This window comes from Peromyscus leucopus, chromosome 17 (genome assembly GCF_004664715.2).
Source record: "Peromyscus leucopus breed LL Stock chromosome 17, UCI_PerLeu_2.1, whole genome shotgun sequence".
NCBI lineage: Eukaryota > Metazoa > Chordata > Mammalia > Rodentia > Cricetidae > Peromyscus > Peromyscus leucopus.
This window is the reverse complement of record NC_051077.1, coordinates 20,801,437-20,825,134: the sequence shown is the minus strand read 5'-3', so window position 1 is coordinate 20,825,134 and position 23,698 is coordinate 20,801,437. Positions and strand designations below refer to the sequence as shown.

General features: G+C 45.9%; 1 protein-coding gene and 1 long non-coding RNA gene across 8 annotated transcripts in view; one reads left to right on the top strand and one right to left on the bottom strand.

Moving 5' to 3' along the window:
* Positions 1-4,380: 4,380 nt before the first annotated feature.
* On the bottom strand, positions 4,381-13,335 carry LOC119089218. 2 transcript variants are annotated; one of them, XR_005093091.1, is made up of 5 exons: positions 13,246-13,335; positions 7,995-8,189; positions 7,500-7,575; positions 6,730-6,819; positions 4,381-6,085 (listed from the first exon to the last, which is right to left on the bottom strand). It is a non-coding gene; the product is annotated as an uncharacterized LOC119089218 (long non-coding RNA). The 2 variants fall into 2 exon arrangements; XR_005093090.1 differs by lacking the exon at positions 13,246-13,335 and having other exon boundaries at positions 7,995-8,726.
* A 179-nt stretch (positions 13,336-13,514) lies between these two features.
* Positions 13,515-23,698, top strand: part of Rbpms (RNA binding protein, mRNA processing factor) — a 159,069-nt gene continuing 148,885 nt past the window's right edge. For 3 of the 6 annotated variants that reach the window (XR_003735362.2, XM_028877182.2, XM_028877180.2), the window contains exon 1: positions 13,515-13,898. Coding sequence is in view for 3 of the 6 variants with exons in the window: in XM_028877182.2 (XP_028733015.1) it covers positions 13,833-13,898 (66 nt within the window). In the remaining 3 variants the exon portion in view is untranslated. The remainder of the gene's footprint in view (positions 13,899-23,698) is intronic. The other 3 variants (XM_028877183.2, XR_005093089.1, XR_005093088.1) reach the window with 3 other exon arrangements.

The window sequence follows — 23,698 nt, the reverse complement described above, 5'->3', positions numbered from 1 at the left end:
ATTTGGTCTATGGCTCAGGCTTCTTGATAGCTAGCTCTTTCATCTCAAATTAACCCATCTCTATTCATCTATGTTTTGCCATGTGGCTGTGGCATTATTGGTCTGTTGGCATGTCGCTCCTTGAGCGGCGGGCTGCTGTCTGCTCTGACTCCGCCCTCTTCTCCCTGAATCTCTCTTGTATTTCTCCTGCCTGGTTCTTATCCTGCCTTACAAAACAGGGCAAAACAGCTTCTTTATTAACCAATAGTAGCAACACATATTCACAGCGTACAGAAAGACCATCCCACAGGAAAGAGAATTGACTCTACAAAGTTTTTACTTCTTTGTTTTCTTTTTCTTTCTTTTCTTTCCATTTTATTTTATTTATTTTTTTTAAAGATTTATTTATTTACGTATACAGCATATGTGACTGAAGGCCAGAAGAGGGCACCAGATCTCATTACAGGTGGTTGTGAGCCACCATGTGGATGCTGGGAATTGAACTCAGGACCTTTGGAAGAGCAGTCAGTGCTCTTAACCTCTGAGCCATCTCTCCAGCCCCATCCATTTTATTTTTTATGTGCATTGGTGTTTTGCCTGCATGTAGGCTTTGTGAAGAGGATATTGGATCTGGAACTGGAGTTAAAGACAATTGTGATCTGCCATGTGGGTGCTGGGAATTGAACCTGGGTCTTGAGGAAGAGCCACTAGTATTCTTAATCACAGAGCCAACTCTCCAGCCCCAAGATGCTTTGATACATGCAGATATCATAGCCACAACATTTTACCTTCTATATCCCATGATTCCCCTGCCTCCGTTTTTGTTTTGAAAGTTGCTGGATGGCTTCCTCTCTACTTCAATTCCATGGAGGCCCAGCCTATCAGATGGTGCTGCCTGCACTCAGGGTGGGCCTTTCCTCCTTCAGTTCTCAGGAAATGACTTCACCGTCACACTCAGAAGTGTGCTTTACCAACCTTCTCCGCATCTGTCCATCTGTTGAGACAATGGACCATCAAACCATCTTTTCTCATAGAGGGACCACGCGTGCCTGTTTCCAGCTCCTCCTTGTCCGACTTCAATCCACCTTGAGATGGACAGTGAAATGCTTCCTCTGAAGGGCAGTACTAATGACTAAATGATTTAAATCTTCAGTCTTGTCTCCTAACACTTGTGGATTCTCTGTAAATGTTTCAATTTTGTAAATGTGCCACTTGACTGTGAATCCTCAGAAACATTTGCTATTTATTCCTTTCCCGGGGCTCAAATTAAAATCGCAGGTGGTATTTCAAAGGAAAAGTCACTTACTCAGGACATTGCTTGCTAGCTGCTCAGCAGCCACACCTTGACCTGACCTGATTTTGTTTTTTACTTATCATACATTTGGGGGTTTCTATTAAGGCTCTCAAAGGATTACATGTCTCTCTCTCTCTCTCTCTCTCTCTCTCTCTCACACACACACACACACACACACACACACACACACACATTTGCTGTCCATCAGAACTATAAGCAGAATTTATTATTTTATAGATATCATTCTTTTTTTAAGATTTATTTATTTATTATGTACACTGACTGGGGTTTTGCCTGCATGCATGTCTCTGTGAGGATGCTAGATCCCCTGGAACTGGAGTTACAGACAGTTGTGAGCTGCCATGTGGGTGCTGGGAATTGAACCCAAGTCCTTTGGAAGAGCAGCCACTGTTCTTAACCTCTGAGCTATCTCTCCAGCCCTAGAGCTTATGCTTATGTCAGGCTTAGGTGCCTGAAAATGCCCAATGATTTCTGATTTTCAGGGCCTTGCTCACGTTATTTCCATCTCCTATTGCAACATAAATAACTGCCTCAAAGCCTGGTGGCTTAAAACAAGTTGTTTTTTTTTTTTCATAAATGTTAGCATTCTGGCCCGCCCCCTGGAGACCCACCCAGCATCCTGACATCGTCTTACATAAAGTCCCCTTTAATTGAGAACCCCTTCCCCTCTTTCCTCCCCCCCACTCTCCTTCTATGAGGCTGTGCGCACCTCCGCGTAAAAACAGGTTTATCTTTTATTTATGTGTATGATGTGCTCCATGTGTGTGCAGGTGTTTGTAGGAGTCTGAGGGGGTCAGATTCCCTGGAACTGGAATTATAGGCAGTTGTGGGACTGATGTGGGTGCTGGGAACTGAACCCATGTCCTTTGCAAGTGCTCTACATTGTTGAGTTGTCTCTCCAGCTTCCAAGTTCCCTCTTATTGGCAAAAGTGATGTGTGTGTGTGTGTGTGTGTGTGTGTGTGTGTGTGTGTGTTATATATGTGTGCATATATGTTATGGTGAATCATTTGGAACTCAGTTGGAAGACTAGCTACCATTATTCATTCTATGACCACAATGAAGAGCTTCCCACGTGAAAACCATACTTACCCACTCCCTAAGACATCAATGTAGCTCATTCTATCATAAATCAGTTTTCTTTTTTTTTAAATTAAGATTTATTTATTTATTATGTATACAGTGTTCTGCCTGCATGTATGTCTGCAGGCCAGAAGACGGCACCAGATCTCATTACAGATGGTTGTGAGCCACCATGTGGTAGCTGGGAATTGAACTCAGGACCTCTGAAAGAGCAGCCAGTGCTCTTAACCACTGAGCCATCTTTCCAACCCCAGTTTTCTTAATTTTTATTTCATGTGGACTCATTTTCTTGCATGTATGTCTGTGTGAAGCTGTCAGATCACATAAAACTGAAGTTACAGGCAGTTATCAGCTGCCATATGGGTGCTGGGAATTGAACCCAGATCCTCTGGAAGAGCAGCAATACTCTTAACTGCTAAGCCATCTCTTCAGTCCCCCGTCCCCCTTTGCCCAATAAATCAGTTTTTAATCTATGCCAGAAATGATGAAACCACAGCCCCAAAGCCAAGTCTATCCTGTGGCTTATTTTTATATAGCCCTTGGGAGAAGAATGGCTCTTATATTTGTTAAAGGATTATAAAAACAAAGGAGACTATACAATAGGCGTCATTACACATATGTTCTTCAAAGCCTAAAATCATATACTTTCTTATTACCCAGAAAACGTTCACCAATCCCTGGTCTAAAATACCATCATCTAAGTCAGGTCCAAAGAGACATGGCTCCTCGACTCAGCTCTGTGAACTATGCGTTAAGATCTCTGTTTGCAGATGTGGGATCCTGGGTTGTCACCTATTATCAGACTGCTTGACTAGAAGGGACCAGGACCTAAAAAGACAAAATACCTGCTGTCTATACATTCAACACCAAGAAAATATACTAGGGTTAGAAAACACTTAATAGAAACATATACCAAAGAGGAGGAGGAGGAGGAGGAGGAAGGAGGAGGAGGGAGGAGGAGGAAGGAGGAGGAGGAAGAGGAGTTGGGCATGTGGTTCATGCATACTAACGAGGTGTGTCGTGATGCACATTTGTAATCTCAGCACTTGGGAACCTGAAGTAGCAGGACTGTGAGTTTGAGGCCAGCCCCAACTGTGTATAGTGAGACTCTGTCTCAAAAAAGGGGAAGTCAGGGCAGAAAAGGGGAGAGATGTGGAAGGAACTAACCCCAGGGAATTCTGCGATCCCACTAGTTCTGTAATATCAGTGCTTTAACTCAGCCACTCCTGCTCTTTGGAATGATTCTCACTGGTTCTTTGCTCTGTCTCCCAAGTCGTCTTTCCCTTTGGAAAGAGCCAATATTTGCAGATTCTCCCTAGCTGTAAAGGTGGGCTCTAAAGCTGCTTCTCATTATGAACAGTATTTATTTCAATGTGCACTTGTAGAGATCCTTAAAAAGCCTGGTGGTGGCGGCGGTGGCGCACACCTTGAATCCCAGCACTCAGGAAGCAGAGGCACATGGATCTCTGAGTTGGAGGCCAGCCTGGTCTACAGAGTGAGTTTCAGGACAGCTAGGGCTACACAGAGAAACCCTGTCTGGGAAAACAAACAAAAAAAAGAGACAAACTGCCTATCGTAGATATTATTTAAATCTCTCCTATAAATAAAACCCATAGTCTTGTTTCTTTCCAAAACACACCATTTCTTGCCTTGGGCATATTTGACCGATAAGGGGCTCTGAGGCCTCCTTGTCTAGTTGACAAGGGCTCTATCTGTATGACACAGTCATATGCCCTATGTTTTGGTCAATGATGGACCACATTGATGACTGTGGTCTGATAAGATTTTATCACTATGGATGCTGTAGCTGCATGTTTATATGGTGACAAAATCACCTATAAATGCACTTGACAAGATGTATTGCCACTCAAAACTACCACCTTAAAACTTGTATCAGTTGGGCGGTGGTGGTGCATGTCTTTAATCCCAGCACTTGGGAGGCGGAGCCAGGCGGATCTCTGTGAGTACAAGGCCAGCCTGGGCTACCAAGTGAGTTCCAGGAAAAGGCGCAAAGCTACACAGAGAAACCCTGTCTTGAAAAACAACAACAAAAGCAAAAAAACTTGTATCAATTCACCTATTTCTGCCTAACAGGTTACCCCAAAACTTGATTATGGATCTCAGCTTCTGTTAGTAAGGAGTATGGACATTGCTTGGCTGAATATATTCACCTCAGGTCCCCAAGGTTGAAACTAAGTGTCAGCCAGCCTATGGTGTTAATTTATTCACCCTTCCTACCATTATCCCACAAAATTCATTTCCATCCCATGTGCGAAATACAGTCCATCCCATCCCATCCCATCCCAAGAGTACTTTAAGTCTTCCTTAATTCACCCCAGCACAGGTCTAAAGACCAAGGTATCATACATATACCATAGAAATCAGATATAGGTACAAACCATCCTGAGGCAAAATTCCAATCTACCTGCAGGCCTGTAAAACTGGGTAAATTATATGCTTTTAAAATAGAATGGCTGGACAGCAGAGTAAAGATGTTGTTCATTCCAAAAGAGAGAAACAGGATGGCTGAAAGGGGTGATGAAACCCAAACAAGTTCAAATATCAATTGCTATTATGGCTTAATCGTCCTGCTGGGAACAGAGACGTGGCTCAGCCTGGGTGGACTTGCCTGCATCTCACCAATGGCTGAAATCTGTGGGTCAGTTGTTGGGGATCTCCCCCGCAGCTGTCCTCTCCAGACCCTGCCCAAAGAAAGCCTACCAAGGGTCAGCCCCTCCCTAGGGCTGCTCAAGACCATGCTTACAGGGTATTTAAGACCTGGTAGTCAGACCTGTCCTGCCATGTGATTTTTTTTCTCTCCTGCCTTTCCGAGAGTCACTCGGGAGTTGCTTTGCTCTGTTTATTAAACCTGGACTTATTAATTCAGCTTGATTGGCTTATTGTATCGGTGGAGGATACCCAATAACCAGGGGTCCAATACTTAACCACCAGTAAGCGCTGAGATCTGCCAGTCTCTGCGCTTCCCAATCGGCCAGAGCTGTGATTACAAGTGGGTGTGTTCACACCTAGCCCCGCCTCCTAGGTAGGAATCAAACTCCAGCCCTCAAGTTTACCCAGCATGCATTTTACCCAGGGAGCCGTCTTGCCAGCTTCACCAAGAACTCTTTCCTCAACACTTGCATTAGAAATCTCTGAAGCCAAATATCCAATTTCATTCTTGAAAAGTCCTCGCTTCTACAACACATTTCAGCGCACAGTTCAGTCTTAAAGATGGAATTTGCACATTTTCCAAACCGGCTTCTTCTCCCTCTGAGGCTTTATTAGAGTGATCTTTACTTCACATTTATCTCAACAGTCCGTCAATGTTTCTTCTGTGTTCTCTCAGATAACTGACAGGGCTTTAATAGCGCTCACTCTGCTCTGTCTCAGTCACCATCAGGGTCACCTCTGATAGCTAACCCTTCCACAGAAATCTTGGACTTTCTGTTGTATGTACAATCAAAACTCTCCTATCCACCTATCAGTCCCGAGCTATTCCACACTTTTAGCTATTAATTATGGCATCGACCTGTTTCTTTTATTAGTTACTGTCTTAATGTGGGTTGTCATAAGAAAGTACCGCGTACTGGGTGGCTCAAACAGCAGTCATTTCTCATACACCTGGTGGCTGGCAATTTCAAAATCAAGGTGCAAGGGAATTTTGTTCCTGGTAGGGCCTTCTTCATAGCTGCAGATGGTCACATTTTCCTCTATGAGACAAAAGAGATAGACAGACAGATAGATAGATAGACAGACAGACAGACAGGGCAAAGGGAAAGAAACTTAGACAATTTTTTCTCTTCTTGTAAGTATAAGGACACTAACTCCATTACGGAGCAGACACCTTCTTCCTACCTCATCTAAATCTGGTTCCCTCTGAAGGGCTTACTTGTAATACCATCATCTTGGAGGTCAGGGTTTGACAATATGGATTTCAGGGGAGGACACAGCCCCCCCCACCCCCACACACACACCGTCGATCACAAGTTTCACGTACAGACTCCACTTAGGGAGAACCAATTTTCCTCCTTCACTCACACAGTTGGGGCAGGACTCCTTCCGGGAGAGATGAAGGATGCTGAACCAACCGAAAGGCAGTTCCTCCCTCCCCCTTGGCTCTTAGCCGGGGAGACCTCCACAGTTCCTTGGGCGTTTATCTCCTGACAGCTGGCTTTCGTCAACGGCAGCCAGTGAGAGAGCCAGAAAGGGCGTGGAAAACACCGCCATGTCGTGCCGTGCTGACACTAAAGGGGAGGGGATTCCACAGGGTGGAAGTACCTAAAGGTGACTATGGACTTGTACAGAGGCTGCCTGCCAGAGTGTCTTCCAACAACATCCTTGTCCCCAGATTTACCTATGGCCATGGTTGGTGTCCTGGGAGCATCTGATTGGCTCTTTGTTCCCAGGCAACTTTTCATTCTGAGAGCCTTGTTGTCTGAAGAAGCTAAAAGTGAGAACGTTTTATTTTATTTATTTTGTTTTATGACAGGGTTTCTCTGTGAAGCCCTGGCTGTCCTGAAACTCACTCTGTAGACCAGGCTGGCCTCAGACTCACTTAGATCTGACTGCCTCTGTCTCCTGAGTACTGGGATTAAAGGCGTGCACTACCACTGTGCCCGGCCAATGTTTTATTTTAACTCCCACAATTTTTAGCTTCTGTTTCTTTTAAAATCAGATGCAATAATGGAGTAGTTCCCCCTTTTAGAATCTCTCTCTTCATATGAATAAAAAAGTATTTATTTGGTCTATGGCTTCCAAAAGTCCATGATCAGTTGGTGCCACTGATTTTGAACCTGGGGAAAATCAGGATCATGGTGGAAATGCAGGGCAATACACGCTGCTCTTCTCAAGACTATGAAGTGAAAGAGTCAGGAAGAGAGAGATAATGTCCCCCAATTCACTTTCAGAGTGTGTGTCCTTAATAAATTGACATCCCCCCTAGATCCCACATCTTGGTCCTATAACCCGGATTTGATACGGTAAGAAATGAGGAAAAGAACAGACACTGAAGAATTGATAGACACACAGATATAAACACAGAAAAGCAGGAGCCAAGTGGCTGCATGCTCTGATGGAGCCTTCTCTACTATCTGTGAAACCCAGAACCTCTGCATGCTTACTTACCCTGCATAGCTCAGGGGTTGGGGTTAGCTGGTATTGGTAGGAGGTCTCTGGAGGAAAGTAGTTCTCAGGCTGTAAACTTTCCAGGAAAGGAAGACATAGTTGCTGGTTTTTTATACACTGACAATTGTCCCAAAATACTCCTACGTGGCCTGGAGGAAGAAGGCTTTGCCAATTTCAAGCTTGACCCATAGGGATGGGAAAAAGCTTTGCCAATTTCCCATGGGCCTGAGGCCTTGGTCCCTGGGATGGCTGTGCCCATGTTAACAATACATATTCACTCAGGACTTCATTCTTTCGGAGTTTCCTTCTTGAGCTACAGACGGGTGTCCCACAGTGCCCTTTGAGAATATGTCCCTAACGAAAGTTTCCACTAGACCCCACCTCCTAAAGACTGGCCCATCTCTCACTGTGATCACTGAGAACTAGGATTGAACACGTGGCTCTCATTCTCACATTCCACCCCTAGCCCTCAATGGCGCCCCTAGCCCATTTCACCGGTCAAAAGCAGTCTTCTCTAAGAGTTTCCTGAGTCCTAACTGTCCCAGAGTTGCTCTAAAGTCCAAGTCCAAAATGTCTTCCAAGACTCATCACACATTCGGCTATGCGGTTCCAGAGGGAGAGTCCATCGCTGTCGGGAAGACTTGGCAGTGGGCAGGGAATGCACGGTGGAAGGCTGGCTGGTCTCATTTCCTGTGTACACAGGAAGCAGAGAGAGCTCACTTTGTTTCTCTCAAGGGAGAGTACAAGGATCTCAAAGAAGCCATTCTTGAAAACTTTAAAACACTGCAGAAAGAAATTGAAGAAGGCACCAGAAGATAGAAAGATATCCTATGTTTATGGATATCATGACCCACAGAGTCAATGTAATCCCTAATATGATGACATTCTTCATAGAAGTAGGAAAATAACTCTGAAATTCATATGGAAGAGCTAGGCTGGAAGCCTCACCATACTCGATTTCAGATTATACTATAAAGCCATAGTAACAAAAACTGCATGGCACCAGAGCATACCAATGGAGGATAGAAATCAGCTTATGTAACTATAGCCTTCTGATTTTCAACAAAAGTGCCAAAACACCTCACTGGAGAAAAGACTGCTTCTTTATCACATAGTGGCAAAACGCTATCTACATATAGAAAAAAATAAAGTCAGATCCCCATCTCTCACTATGTACAAACATTAATTCAAACCAGATCAAAGATCTTAATGTAAGGTATGAACTTTTGCAAGTGCTAAAGGAATAGATGGGGAAGACATTTTAAGATAAAAAGCATAGGGCAGGGCCTTCTGAATGGGACTCTGATAGAACAGAAAAGTCTAGGAGAACTGACGAGGTTGGTATGAATTAGAAGTTTTCTGAGAAGCAAATGAAACAACAGAATTGCTCTTACATGAAATCTATGGTTTGTTTGTTTGTTAAAGAAGACATAAAAATAGCAGAGGAATTCTTTGGGGACAGGAAAGAGATCACTGTTTTTTGGTGGCGGCTGGGGGAAGACAGGTTAATGGTGCAGTGAGAGCAATCCAAGTCCATAAGATACGGGTATGAAAATGTTATAGCATAACCCCATTATTTTGTAAAATGAATGTATACTAAAAATGTAGAAAACACTCGGAAGGCAGAGGCAGGCAGATCTTCGTGAGTTTGAGGCCAGCTTGCTTTATACAGAGAGCTGCAGGCCTGCCGGATCTACAGGGTGAAACCCTGTCTCGAAACAAAACAAAAATGTAGAAAATAAATAAATAAAACCTTGCAGGTTGTGGGCACAGCTGAGCAGCAGAGTGCTCACCGTGGGAGTGTGCCTGCCAGCTGCATTTCCCGGTACTGACAAATAAATAAACAAAACCCCTCTACCCTTGCAACATTCTATCTAGAAATCGCAACAGCCAGATCCACAAGCTCATTAGGTACTGTTTCTCTTTCCTGTGACTGCAAGCTAATTTAACTAATTGTTTTTCCAGCGTCTGAGTCGGACGCAGCCTGTAGACTGATAATTCTGCCGTTGAATAGTGATTTTTGCTAACAGATTCCTCAAGATGGAAACATCTTCCCGTTTCCACCCCTCATACCCCGGCCCCCCAAAGCCTTAAATTACCCTGGTTTTGTTTTACAGCAGGACCCCCATTTGTGGCTACACAATTATATTCCTTTGTTTAGTGCAGTTTAAAAGCCACCTAAATCTTAGTGCTATAAAACAACAGAATTCACTTAAAAGTATGTTTACTAACCACTTTGTAATACGGGCTGCATTTGCTGGAGATATCTTTTTTTTTTTCTGTGTAGTATTCATCGGGACAGCTCACCTGAGGCTGGAGGACTCACTTCCAAGATAGGATGTTCAGCAAGGTTGGCCAACTGGTACCCACCCTCTCTGCTGAGAAACTGGCTGGAGTTGCAAGTTGGGAGCCCCCCCCCCCCTTTCTTCCTTATCTGATCCAGCCTGTGGCTGTTTGTGTTGTGAAAATAGTGAGAGGATTTTAGAACTAGGAGATGGTAAAAAAAAAAAAAAAAAAAAAAAAAAAAAAAAAAAAATCAGGGGATGCCATATCTAACACTACCAAAGTGTTCATTTAACTGGTTAAGAGGGTTAACTTTGTGTCCTTTGCCACTATCAAAAAGTAAAAAAAAAAAAAAAAAAAAAAAAAAAAAAAAAAACATAAACACCCAAAGAGGAGAGTGGTAGGGAGTGAGGAAGAGTGAGTTGTCAAGGATGAAAAAAGCCAACAAAACTTTGGATCGCACCACACACACACACACACACACACACACACACACACACACACACACACGTAGATGCAGCTTTAATGCAGATCCATAACTCTGAGCAGTGCCAATAGTCCCCAAATAGACCTTTAATGCCTGCAATTCCCAGAGACAAACGTTTAAGACATAATTATGGGTTTAGATTTCTTAAGGCAAGCCTCAAAAGGAAGACTGCCAGCCTAACAGTGATGAGTAACGAAAACTACAGGTGCACACAATATTTCCCTTTCAACCTGGTATGCAGCCTTGCAGGTCAGGCAGAAATACGGCAGAGCAGCCGGGCAGGTGAGAGGCCAAAGGTCTCCCGGTCAATAGCCCAATTTTTTCAGGATATAAACTCCCTTTGTTGTCTTATAATTCTTAGCATGCCCGGCAACTATCGGCTACCAAGGAGCTCTCACTCTTGAAACTTCGTGGTTGAAATAGTAAATAAGTCATAAAGACCATTTAAAGCCTGGCTGAATATATAACTCCCATCTTCTCTCCCCCTCCCCCTCCCTTCCTCTACAGCCATGGCGTTTTTATAAATAGTGGAAGTCTGTTTACAGATTTTCCTTGGGTTTTGTTGTTCCTATGTTCCTCGATTTTTCTTCCAAATAAGTACATACCATTCCTTGCTGAAAGGATAGAAAATGAAATCCCTTCCTTCCAGGCGTATTATCTCATCCTTGTACCTTGTGCTGAGACGGTATGTCCACAGCCTCTGACAGCTTTATTGCTTGTTGTGTCAATACAATGGTGTGATTTTTACCTTTATTCCCTTAAATCTCTCTTTTTTTTTTCAGTCCTATTGTGGGCAACAGCTCCATCCAGGCCACACCCTCCAACCTCCAAAAATTAATAATAACTCTGTCTAGTGACCATGCTTACACACTTTTTTTTTTTTTTTTTTTTTTTTTGAAGACAGGGTTCTCTGCGTAGCCCTGACTGTCCTGGAACTTACCCTGTAGACCAACAGCCTGGAATTCAGAGATCCATCTGCCTCTGCCTTCCAAGTGCTGGGATTAAAGGCGAGCACCACCACTGCTCCGTTTATTCATTAAAAAATAACTGAGATCTATTACGTCTAAACGCTGGGAACCTACAATAAAGATGTCGGACAAAGTTCCTCTCATAGGACTAATGTTTCTTATACCAGAAGTTGCTAGTTTTTAAACTAAAGATGAAATTCTGGTTTGGCTTCAAGACCGAAAACAAAAAAAAAAAAAAAAAAAACAACAACAAAAGCCAAAAACCAAAAAACAAAAAAAAACCCTCACTCACCTTTTTCTAAATGGGTTCCAGCTGGAACCATTAAGTCTAGCTTGCCATTTTTTTTTGGAGGGGGGCTCTTTGCAGGCTCTAGCAAAACAATGTCTCTCTGTGGAGCTATTCAGTAATAGGCAAGAATAGCCAAGGAGGGCAAAGAGCTAGGTCTACTGGCCCGTCCAGCCACCCAAGCCCACCACTCCGCCATTGCTCAGGAAGACATTGCCCCCTCGTGGTTCCTCTTATAACGGAATGAAAAGCAGGCCGTGCAAAGAGCTGCCAATCAACACAATCACTAGATCAACACCCGGACAACGTTTCCGATTAACTGTAGCTTCTGAACTTTCTCTCCCGCTGTTCCAAAGACTCGTGTTTCATTTCCTCCCAGGAGGTACCTTTGTTACTATAGAGGGCCATGGCATTACGACAGCAACTTAAAGCATGATTTTCCTTTAGAAACTTTCCCACATCTCCACAGCCCTTCAAAGAAAAAAAAAAAAAAAAAAAAAACTCATCTAAAAACCTAAGGATCACTCTGGATTTTCAAGTCACAAACGCCTTTAAAAGCAAAAGAAGAAGGATGCGTGTATCTTGCTTTTTTATAATTTGAACCAGGATTCAGCGATTATGTTGCCTTGGAGTTGTTTGGGGTATCTTGTCTCCACAACACCACTTTCAATTGCCTGCAGGCAGGGCCCTTATCTCCACCTCCCACCCCACCCCCACCCACCCCCGCCTCCACCCCACCCCCAGCAGCACTCCGAGCAGAGAAGGGTCAAGAATGTTGAGTGGGGGGAAGAGAAAGAGATAAACAGTTAAACCGGAGCATAAATGAGAAATCGTGATTGGGGCGGCATGCCGGACAAACTTCCTCGGAGAGACAGGCACGACCCATTGATACGTGAGGGTCTTCAACGTCTGTCCATACTCGTCAAAGTTGACAGGATCTATTGTTGGAAAAGTTCTGTAGGACCAGGAAAATGGAAACTTCCTTAACAATAATGCTACCTTCCGCCTATTGTAAACCATAATCGTACAAGCCTGAGTACTAGGAGAGGAGGATTGCGCTTGCCCCATCTATAATCTCTAAAACCCTGGGAGATGAATATATATATTCTCCCATTTCTCTGACGGAGGAAACGGAAGCTGTGCGGTCATCAGGGTGTTGGGAAATTGCTTTGATTCTCTAGAGATAAATGTCCTGCCCTTTGAGGGGCAGGGAGGGACACTGCCAACAAATAGACAGCGAGTGCTTACTATGCTCCAGGTAGCCTAGCTGAGGAGGGGCGGGGTGCCACCGATACACAGGGCACCGTCTTGGTATCCCAGGAAGGGGCTCCCCCAAGAGTGAAGTAAACAAAACGATTCCAGAACAGCCTGGTGCCGGCTGTGCGAGTCTGAACAGGGGCCGCCGGAAGCCTTAGAGAGCGACAGCGGCCGAGCAGGGAGAAGGCTGGGGAGGTTTCGCCGGACTCCGGCACCGGCCGTGGGCTTGCCAGCCGTGTCCTGCCAAAGCGGGGCTCGCCGGTGGGCTGTCCCGCGTGTCTTGGCACCTAGAACCCAGTCTCGGCGGGTGCCTGCCAAGCAGGGTGGGTTGAGGTGCACATCCGTCGTGAAAAGCAAGCACAGCAAAGTAGCACACCCCAGTCTCCGTGTCCCCCCACCTCACTCCAACCCCCCCCCAGCAGGCTTGGCCCCCGCCCCGAGGCCCCTCTCCAAGCCCACGCGCACCGGCCTGCACGGACGCCGAGGCCCTGGGGTTGGAGAGGGCGGACCCGATCTTCCTCCCGCCGTCCCCGCGGCCTCGTGACCCGGTGACATTTCCCCCCCACCCCCCACCCCCCACCCTCCCAGCCGAGCCGGGCCCAGGGTCCACCGCTCCGCCCCGCGCCCCTCCTCCCGCGGGGGCTTCGCGGTCCCGAGCAGCGTCCCTCCGGGCTGCGGCCGGCCGCGCACGTCCAGGGAGGGCGGAGGGAGGAGGGGAGGGCAGGGGAGGGGAGGGGAGGAGGGTGGAAGGCGAGAGAAAGCGCGCTGCGTGCGGCCCCGCTGCCCAGAGCCTGCCAGCAGCGCGCCCTCGGCGGCTCCGGTCCCAACCGCGCCCGCCGCCTCGCCTCCTCCGCCTCGGCCGCCTCCCGACTCCGGGGCTCGCCCGGCCTCTCCGAGGTCCCCGCCCGCCCGCCCGCCCCGGCTCCTCGCAGCAGCGCCGCCCCGGCTCCAGCCCCGCAGCTCGCCCGCCCGCCCGGCTCGCCCCGGGGAAGGTAGCAAGCGGGCGAGCGCGCCCTCGCCCCAGCCCCGCGCGGCGACCAAGGACCGGGAAGATGAACGGCGGAGGCAAAGCCGAGAAGGAGAACACCCCGAGCGAGGCCAACCTTCAGGAGGAGGAGGTACTGAGGGGGGCCGGCTTGGGGGGTTCGGGGCGCACAGGGAAGGGGGGGTGCCACGGGACGCGGCGTCCCGAGGGCGCGGGGCTGTGTCCACGCGCGTCCGCCTGCCTCCCATTGCATAACTTTTGAGGACTTTCCCGAGACTTTTTGTAAGTAGAATGCTCAGCTTTGTCTACCCGGGATGTTAAAAGCGGAATCGAGAGCTGACTCCCGGGTGACCTCAGATGATTGGGATCGGGGAGGGTCAAGATTTGGGTTCTGCGTCTGAGGCTAGAAATTGAAGGGAGGCATGGTCGAAGGAAGAAACTCTGGGAAAGTTTTCGTTAAAAGATACTTCCGACCCCAGCTCCCCTCCCTCCCTCCCTCTCGGTGTTAAAAGTGCTGGGTGAAATATCTTCCTAGCTGAGACATTTTGGATTAATAGATAACTCATCAGCCGCATTCTTCTCCGATGAGTCGAAGACCCCCGCCGAACCTGGACGATGTGGAATGGGGGTGGGTGGGTGGGTAGAATAACAAGGGCTAAAAGCTTTGGGTTCCCCAAAGCAAAGGCGCATGGAGGGTGTTTTCATAGGAAAATCACAACTTTATGTGGCACACTCGAAATGATGATTAAAAACAATTTGCGGCTGTGGTGCGTTTCTTACTGAAAACACTTGAGTAATACGTGTGGATGGGGTGTGCATGGGACTCGGTGAATTTTGTCGGTTTTGTGGTTGTCCTGCCCGGCCTGACTTCACTCCTGCAGGTGGGTTCTCTGGAGGTCCAAGAAACTGTATTTATCTTTTTAAGGTCTCCCAGAATTAAGTGCAGAAGCAGAAAGTGCCCAACCCCACTATACGGTAAAAAGCGATCTTACAGGTAAATTACATCCTAATAAGGAGGGTGAACACAACTCAAAACTGGCTGTGACGAGGTTAGGGTGGTGAGATATATTGGGACGGCGTGTGCAAACTAAGATACCGAGACTGAAACCAAACATTAAGAAAGTTCATCCATCCACCCATCTCTCTGACCTGTGAACTGTCTGTCCACTGGTAAAATGGGAACTGTTTAATGGGGAGGACAAAAGAGACCCAGACTTATGCAAAACAATGCAAAGTAGGAGTTTGCTCCCAGTTGTCGTGGGGTGCAACCCTCAGGGAACTGAAGAAAGCTGAAAATTGCCTCCCCACCTGAAGAAATTACCTATTTTCTCAGCAAGTCTTGCTTTGGAAAGTTTTGTTTATGCTGTTTTATAACAGAGCCGGGGAGCCAGCTGCAAGTTCCGGCTGCTTTTCAGTGTATTTCCTGACAAATTAAACATTTAAAAAAAAAATGCCCATTTGCTTTTAAAGAAATTTCTGGGTTTTTAGCATGCTTTAATGAACACAACAAGGTAATTTCTCATTTCAGATTAGCAATACTCTTATCCCTGCTAAAGGATGGAGCCTAGGAAACCATCTTTCTTCTTCCATCTGGTTCAGAAAAGTTGCAGCTGGGAAAGAGCACGTAACACCCAAGTTCTGGTCCTTTTAAAATGATTTTGGAAAAATAACAAAACCCCAGAGTTCTATTTTATTTTCTTCAGGTTTTAGTAGATAACAACAGGTTTGTCTCCAGATTCCATACCCACTTGCCTAACAATTACGGCAAGTCAGATTTTTCTCTTGATGAGTCTTAAGCTGCAGATCCTAACAGTACTTCCCCTCAGGGTGATCACGCCTAGCCGTGGACCATGTTGGTGTGATCATCTGCCGGGTTGCCCTGACAGGGAGTGTTCTTTGTCAGGTAGGGATGGCATGTGGTTCTAGGAGGTGTTTATCTTTCACAGGGAAACATTTAAGAAATAAGAGGGGTAGGAAGATTGCAGAGCTCAGGTTGTACATTAGTGGGGGTGTATAAAACACATACACCATGAAAAATGAGCTTTAGTTATTTGTGGTTTTGTTGTTGTTGTTGTTTTTCTACTAGGAAATGGACCCAGGACCACAGGCATGCCAGACAAAGCACCCTATTAGTAGGTACTTTATGCGTTTTTATTTAAAAATAGGGTTTCCCAAGTCACACCATCTGGCTTATGAACTTGAATTCCTGCCTAAGAGTCCTGGGGTTAAGAATATTTGCCATCACACCTGGCTAGCATAATAGGGAAAAGAAATTGTTAGTGATCCAGGTAATTTTATCATACTTCTCTGTTCTCCTGTAGACTTGGTTTTTGAAAAACTCCTAGGCACTCTACCCCCCCAATCCTGGAAGCCACAAAAAGCCAAATAAGTACAGTATTTTGGTGAGTTCCATGAATGTGCATGTCATTATACAAAACCACAACACTGGACACATGCCCTGCCTATCCAGTGGACCAGCACCTGTTCAGATGCATTGAAAAGCCTCGGAGAGTGGACTCCAGTAAACAGAACCGTGCGCGACACACACACACACACACACACACACACACACACACACACACACACACACACACACAAAACCTGTGTACATGTAGGAAGACAAGAGAAGAGAAATGTGCTTGTCATTTCCAGTGCCTACTGAACTGAGTTGGAAAAGTGAGTCCACCCATCACCAAGAGAAAACCGTTTCTCATGGATCACCATGGAGTGTAGACTTTCTCTACACTGGAGAGTTTTAGTTCAAGGTTTTCTTCCTATGTTTGAACCCAGCTCCTCTTATCATCTAGTATGTTTTAACCCTGAGTCCCGTGGCTTATTCTGCAGTTTTGACATTACTGGTTGAGAAGTTTTTGAGGAGCTGCAGCTTTGTATAGCACTTCAAACCAAGGGGAGTCATTTTAAGATTTTGCAGCTGTGCGAGAGACAATACATCTGGCCTTCTAGCATGTTGTGTATGCTCTTTGTAAGTTTTCCTGGAAGGACAACCAGTTGTCGATCTTACTGGGACCTGAGAGTTGCCAGGGTTTTGTGTGTATGTGCAGATTGTTGGATTATTTCTTACATCACCTCACTTTAAAGAAAATAATGCTGGAGGAGGGTTGAACATTCAGAAGCCAGCCTTAGCTACATAGCAAGGCTCTGTTTTGAAACAGAAGTTCTTAGTTGGGCGTGGTGATGATTCCTTCCTTTTGTAAGGCAGAGCCAGGTGGATCTCTTTGAGTCTGAGGCCAGCATGGTCTACATAGCGAGTTCTAGCCCAGCCAGGGCTGCATAGTGAGACACTGTCTCTAAACGAAAGTTTCAAAAAAGTTCTTAGAATGTGTCTCCAATTGTATGTATGATCAGGTTTTATTAAGTTAATAAGTATGTAGGTAATAAACTTATAATTTGTCTCATAATCAACTGTCATTAGTAAGTTTCAATGTGTTCAGACATAGTAGGACCCTGTCTTACAGAAGCTTATTGGCCATTGATTTCTTTGTTGGATATGAGATAAACATGCCATTTAGTTATATTTTTAGTTTCATTCATGTCATTGGATACTTTTTAGGTGGATCACCTTTATGTTGAAGCAGTTTAAAATACATCTCAGTTCTGGGAAAGCAGTGTAAGGGGTAATTAAATCAGAGAAGCAAGAGTTGGCCACGTGGCAGCATTGATGGGGATGTTTGGCAGAAATCAAATCAAGTCAGATCTGAAGAGGGGTCATGCAATTTTTACTTCAGATCTTTTAGAGTGCTTAGTATTTTGCCAAAGCACTGGGGCTGTAAGTTGTTTGTTTGTCTGAAACAGTTGGCATACAGGAAAGGGAATTGTCAGTGGTGTGGAAACCCACTTCTCATTCCATATTGAGATTATTTCGGGTTCTGGAAAGATGGATAGAGCTTTGTACAATTTAACCTATTGTTGCAAACCAAATCTAGCACAGCAAACTGGTTTCAGTCCTGGTGGCGGTGATTTGGATGGAAATGTGACCTCATTGGTAGAATGATGTCCGAAGAGCCACTGCCGAATGTAGCATGCATTTCGGCTCCTTGGCCAAAAGTGGTTTTCCAGTTTCTCCGATAAGCTGCTGGTGGTGCCTGGAAGCGTTTGCAAGTGCTCTGACATGGTCCTTTGGTTGAGGTAGAGGCTTCTTTTATGGAGGCCTGAGTAAGTGTTAGAGCTGGGGCAATAAACTGGGCACATGTCATCAGTAATGAAGTTGGGACTGTGGTTCTGAGGAGTTTTGGCAGGGGCCATCAAAACATGTTCTGGCCCTTTGATTTAGTACCAGTATTGTTAAGAATTTACTCTAAGGAAATTGGGTGGTAATAAACATTTCTTTCTAGGGGCAGAGTTGTGATGGCGAAAATTCTCAGAGCCCGTTCCACAAACGGGAAGTTGCTAAGCCAATCATTGTAATTCCAGAGGGCATGCTCTGCAGCCTTTAGAGGATACGTTTTTTGACATGTGTATTTTATTACAGATTGTTTCTGTGTATGTAATATATGTAATAACAATAGATGGGTCTGAAAACGAAAAATCTGAAGACAGGGTCCTGGCAGGCCATTGCTTCCTGGAAAATGTTAGGGAAGAGGCAGGCTCCAGACATTCTGAGGGGTGTGTTTTTGTTGAGCAAGCAGGAGTTTTCAAGTTTTAATATTTTTTTTTAATTTTTTGAGATTGTAATGATCTCATTTCCCTTTTCCCTCTACCTCCTCCACACCCTCCCGTGGAACACCCTTACTATGCTTTTCAAGTTCTTTAAAACAAGGGTGTATGTAAAACCAGATAGAAAGAAACTGAGTGTCATCGATGGATTACACACAGATCATTGTGAATGGCTTTCCTCTGCATTTCCAAAATGACGATGTGAGCCAGTGACGATGCCTTCTGGCTTTGGAGATTGTGTTAAATTCTTTTGTGATCCATCTAGGTGGTTGGTTTGGCTTACCAGCCTGACTTGGGCAGGACTCAGGCCTGTTCTGCTCCTCAGGGCCCTTCATCATGAGATTCTTCCCACCTTCTTTTATTCTGGATCATTTCGTGATCTTCAGCTGCACCCCCAGGTTCTAATAGCCTTCCTCAGTCCAGCATAATGTCACGCAGTTGGGTCTCATGCTATCCCAAATCTTTCCTCACAGCTCTGACATCCACAGAACAGAAGTCCACACTGGACACTCAGGATTGTTCTAATATGCCTCTGAGAACCCTTCTACCAACTTCTGTGTTCTGGCCCAAGCTGAGCAGGATTCAGGTTGTCCCCTCTGTGTTTATGGGCCTGCCCTCCACCTCCATGGAGGCGTCATTTTCCCAGGAAGTTCTTTGTTACCTCCGCTTAGCTCCTAGGCCATCGTCGCCTTTTGTCAGGCAGTTTTGCAAAAGAGATGCATGCCATCATCTAACGGGTTTCAGACTTCCCCATGCCAGTTCCATGGACAGACAGACAGACAGACACACCCACACCCACCCACACCCACACCAGCTGCCTGCTTAATACTGAGAGTCCTTTGCCTACTAGAGATTTCAAAAGGTGTGACTCCACCTGTTGGAAAAGATTTTTCTCACCTGTCATTCTCGGTGGTACAAGTGAGTCCCTCAGATGTGCTTACTCATCCCATGGAACTACTGGGTTCTCCCCGTTAGAATTTGGGTTCTCCTGTGGAACTCCTTTTTGACCTTCTGGTCATGGGCTTCCGGAAGTCTGAGCTATGTGGAGGAGCAGTGAGCTCCCCCTGTTCCCAAACAAGTCTGCACTGTGTGACAGCCACTTTGGAATGTTTGTGTTCAGTTTCATTTGGCACCTTAGTGTCTGCCTGGGGGCCGTGGAAAGGGAATGCAAATGTCCCTCTTGAACAGTACTTGCTTTGGTCAAAGAAAAAAAACTTAGGAAGGAATGAGGAGAATGGACCTTAACAGCTAGAGCAGAAGTGGATGCATAGTTCAGTGACTGGAAGCCTGGAGAGGACCAGCTCTTTAAGTTGATGCTGTATTGATAAGACCCTAACGTTCCCCAGACCCTGATGGAGAGAAGCTTGTATGAGGATAACGGGTATAACTTTGCCCATCTTTAATGTGCACCAGGAGACTGTTTTAAACAACTTTAATGCAGTGTGTGTGTGTGTGTGTGTGTGTGTGTGTGTGTATTGGAGAAAGTGGGAGTTGCTTGATGAGACCTGGACCTTGAAGCTGCCTGGAGGATATATGTGCTTGAATTTATGAGAATAAAGTTGCCCAGTTTGCAGAACGGAGAGAACTACCAGAATCATCTACCCTATGAGAATGCCAGAAATATTTTTATACATTGACTAAAGAAATAGTAGTCACTAGTATTTATTTATTTATATAGAGAAAACAGGGTCTCTCACTGTGTATCCCTGGAGACCACGCTGGCCTTGAACTCAGGAGATCCTCGTGTCTCTGCCTCCTGAGTGCTGAGATTAAAGCATAAGCCACTCGGCTTGGCCAATCACTGACTCTTGCTTAGTTTTTTTTTTTTTTTGTTTTTTTTGTTTTTTTTTTTTTGTGTTTTTTTTTTTTTTGTTTTTTTTTTTTTTTTTTTTTTTTTTTTTTTTTTTTTTTTTTTTTTTTGTGTGTGTGTGTGTGTGTGTGTGTGTGTGTGTGTGTGTGTATGTGTGTATGTGCTTGAGACAGTCTTGCTATGTAGACCAGGCTGGCCCAGCAGACACAGGATCCCTTCCGTGTCAGCCTCTTGAATGCTGGGATTACAGGTGTGTCCCACTACACTCAGCTGATGCGGGTGTTTGTGTCCGTTTTATGGGTAGGCAACCGAGGTGTTGTGAAGTGTGGCTAATTGACCAGGGCCATCAGGTGAAGACCTACCTAAGAAGGGGTGCTAGGACCTAGGGGGAACATTTCCTCCTCTTCAGTTGCTTTGTTTAATGGAGGGATGGCCGTGCACAGATTAACAGGTTTAATAAAGCATGCCAGCAAGGTGGAGGTGGTTTGGACTGGAAACAAGCCTACTCCTGAGAGGGTGGTGAGGAAGAGGTCAGGGATCCAGCTGAACCTGAAGACTTTGACCCATGAGGAAGATCATGGAGGGAAAGATGACAGGTAAAGAGTCCCGGTTCTGTGTGAATATTAAGGCTCCTTTTGGGGAGGGACAAGCAAGGCAGAGAGGAAAGGGGTAAGTTTAGAGGGGACACTGGCCAGCAGGTGATGGGAGCCTTTGCTTTCTGAGCTAGGAAAGGGACCTCTGTCCTCTGCTAGAGGGCAAAGGGTGGACGTGCAGCACACAGTATCCTCTTGATCCAGTGGAGCAGAACACACAGCCAGCTTTGGAAGAGTCGGTGAGGCCCCGGCTGCAAGAGCCCGGATCTGAAGTGTACTAGAGAGGAGTTTAAGGACCGACCCCCATGCCTCTTTGGGTTCTCCTTTGGATGACGAGATAAATGGTTGGTTTGTAGAAGTACAAACTAGGTATAGGGCAGCTAAGAGTGATGATGCTGAGTTTGGGGTCACAGGCTAGGCCAGATGTTAAAATCGGATTTCTCAGAACAGTTCGCCGCATATAGCTTGGTCATTGGAAATGTGGGTCATGTGGATGAGTGTCCAGAAATGGAATTCCAATCCCTTGTGATGAAAGTTACGGAAAGAGAAAAGGCTTCTGGGAGAAGGTGGAGAATTGGAAGTCCTCAGGGAAAAGGGACTCATTTTAATACATAAAGATGTGTTACTTAGAAACTGCCTGATTATAATGGTATCGGGAGGAGTCAGCAATCTATAGGTATATGTAGTATTTCTCATGCTTTTCTGTTTGCTTTCATCAAAGTCCGAGGAATGTGTTTTGTCCCTGGGTTTGTCACGAGTTCCCACCCAGAATTGCAGTTCTTTCATTGCAGACCAAGCTCTCTTAACATCTAGAGAGGCTGAGTTGAGCTGCTGGCCGCCCAAGGCCATGTGTTCTTCGGGCCCTATTTTCACTTACTTACTCCCTGCAGGCTTTCTGTCTTGTTTTGTTTGGTCCTCTGCTAACCGTCTGCCACCGAAAAGCCATCCTGGAAAGGCCCTTAAAAAAGAAAACCATCAACAACATACGCCTGTGGTGTTTCTTGCGGATGTCTAACCCCACGGCAGCCATTATGATGCGTATTAATGAATAGCGACGAGGAGAAAGAGATGGCAGGAATAACTGTGGGTCTCCCCGGGGAGAGGCCGGGATTTCAGCTGGTAATGCAGTATTGTTGCACCAATTTAAAAGGCAAAAGAAATGCTTAGGCAGCCTGGTTTAATCCTGGCAGCACCTGGGATTTTGCAAAGGTATGAGAAATCTGAGCGTCTCAGGATAGACTAGGTTTATCTCGGCAAGTCTTAAACTCCCACCTTGAATTAGTCCTTACTTTTCAGGAGTGAATGAGTCTTCCTGATGAGGGTCCTCTCATTCCCCACATTCCTTTATGTCACCAGGTAGATAACGCTGGCCACTGGCCAGCGTGATCCCGAGAGAAATCCTGCACGTGATTTTGTCCTTGACTCCACAGGATCTCATTTTGCGAAAACTCCTCTTTGCCACCTCAGGGCTGCGTACTTGAGGCCGCTGGGGACCAGGGGACAGGCGCAAGTGCTATCCTGTTACTGAAGTAGCAGAATTTGCTCTGTGCTCAGAGGGGAAGTGCTGCCGAGGTGTAATTGCTTTTACCCAGCGTGTGCCATTTACAAGACTTTGGATGTGTGTGAGTTTCCAAAGGCATCTGTTATTGAATATAGTGATCCTCCAGTCGGCATCCTGAGATGGGGGAGGGCAAGACAGGACCACCTTACAGGCCCCTGGATGTTGGGTGGTTAGGGGCTAGCCTGGGTTATCAGGGGGACCTGTGTTTCTTACTAAGTCCTCTCCTCTCCGTTCTTCTGAGTTGAATTTCTACTTTTACCTGGCATCACTGAGTACTTTTCCAGTAATGAGCAACAGAATTGCTAGCAGGTCATGCTTGTAGATGTCAAAATTTCCTCTTCAATCTCAGATGGCTGGGCATGGTGGTACATGCCTTTAATCCCAGGATTCAGGAGGCAGAGGCAGGTGGATCTCTGTGAGTTTGAGGTCACCCAAGTTCCAGGATAGCCAGGGCTACATAGAGAACATAGAATCCCTGTCTCTGGAGAGAAAAAAAAAAAAAACCCACATGTGTTTGTCCATGCTAAGTGACAGAGCATTTATATAGCTAGTCCAAAGTGGACACTAGTCCACTGTGCCCCCCGCCCCCTCTTTTAAGATACTGGGGCTCTTAAAGGCCTAGGCTGGCTCCACCCCCAACCTGCTGAGATTGTAGGTTTAATTTTTTGGTCTGTGTAAGTGTGTGATGCAAATGCCCTACTTATTAACGTTACTCTTAAAGGAATTGAACGGTTACGCCATGTTTAGGGATGTTTAGGAAAACTGAAGCATGCTGAGAAATTAGGTTAATTTTTCTGAGGTTTTACAGCCGGTGGGCAGGAGCTCAAAAGTGTCCAATGGCTGGGGGCCGGACAGAGGAGAGGTTAAGAGCACTGGCTGCTCTTCCAGAGGACCTGGGTTCAGTTCCCAGCACCCACAGGGCAGCTCACCGATGTGTGTAACTCAGGCTCCAGGAGTTCTGACACCCTCACACATGGCAGGCGAAACACCTATGCACGTAAAATAAAAATAGATAATTAAAAAAATTTCCAGGGACACACAAGGTTCATGTGGCTGGTTCCTTCTGGACCTCTGACCCCCATCTCTCCTGGGAATCCCAGTCTCACCTGATAATGCTTAGTACCTCGGGTCCTCATTAGATGTGCCCATTTGCCAGACTTGTTCCTGCCGCAGGCAGGACCTTGGTGCCAGCCAGTCTGTCTGCTTGCAGGGTAGTCCTGACCTTTGTCCTAGTCTGTTCCTGTGTCACCCAGAAGGAGACCTGTGACCTACAAGTTTAAAGTAGTCCACATTTC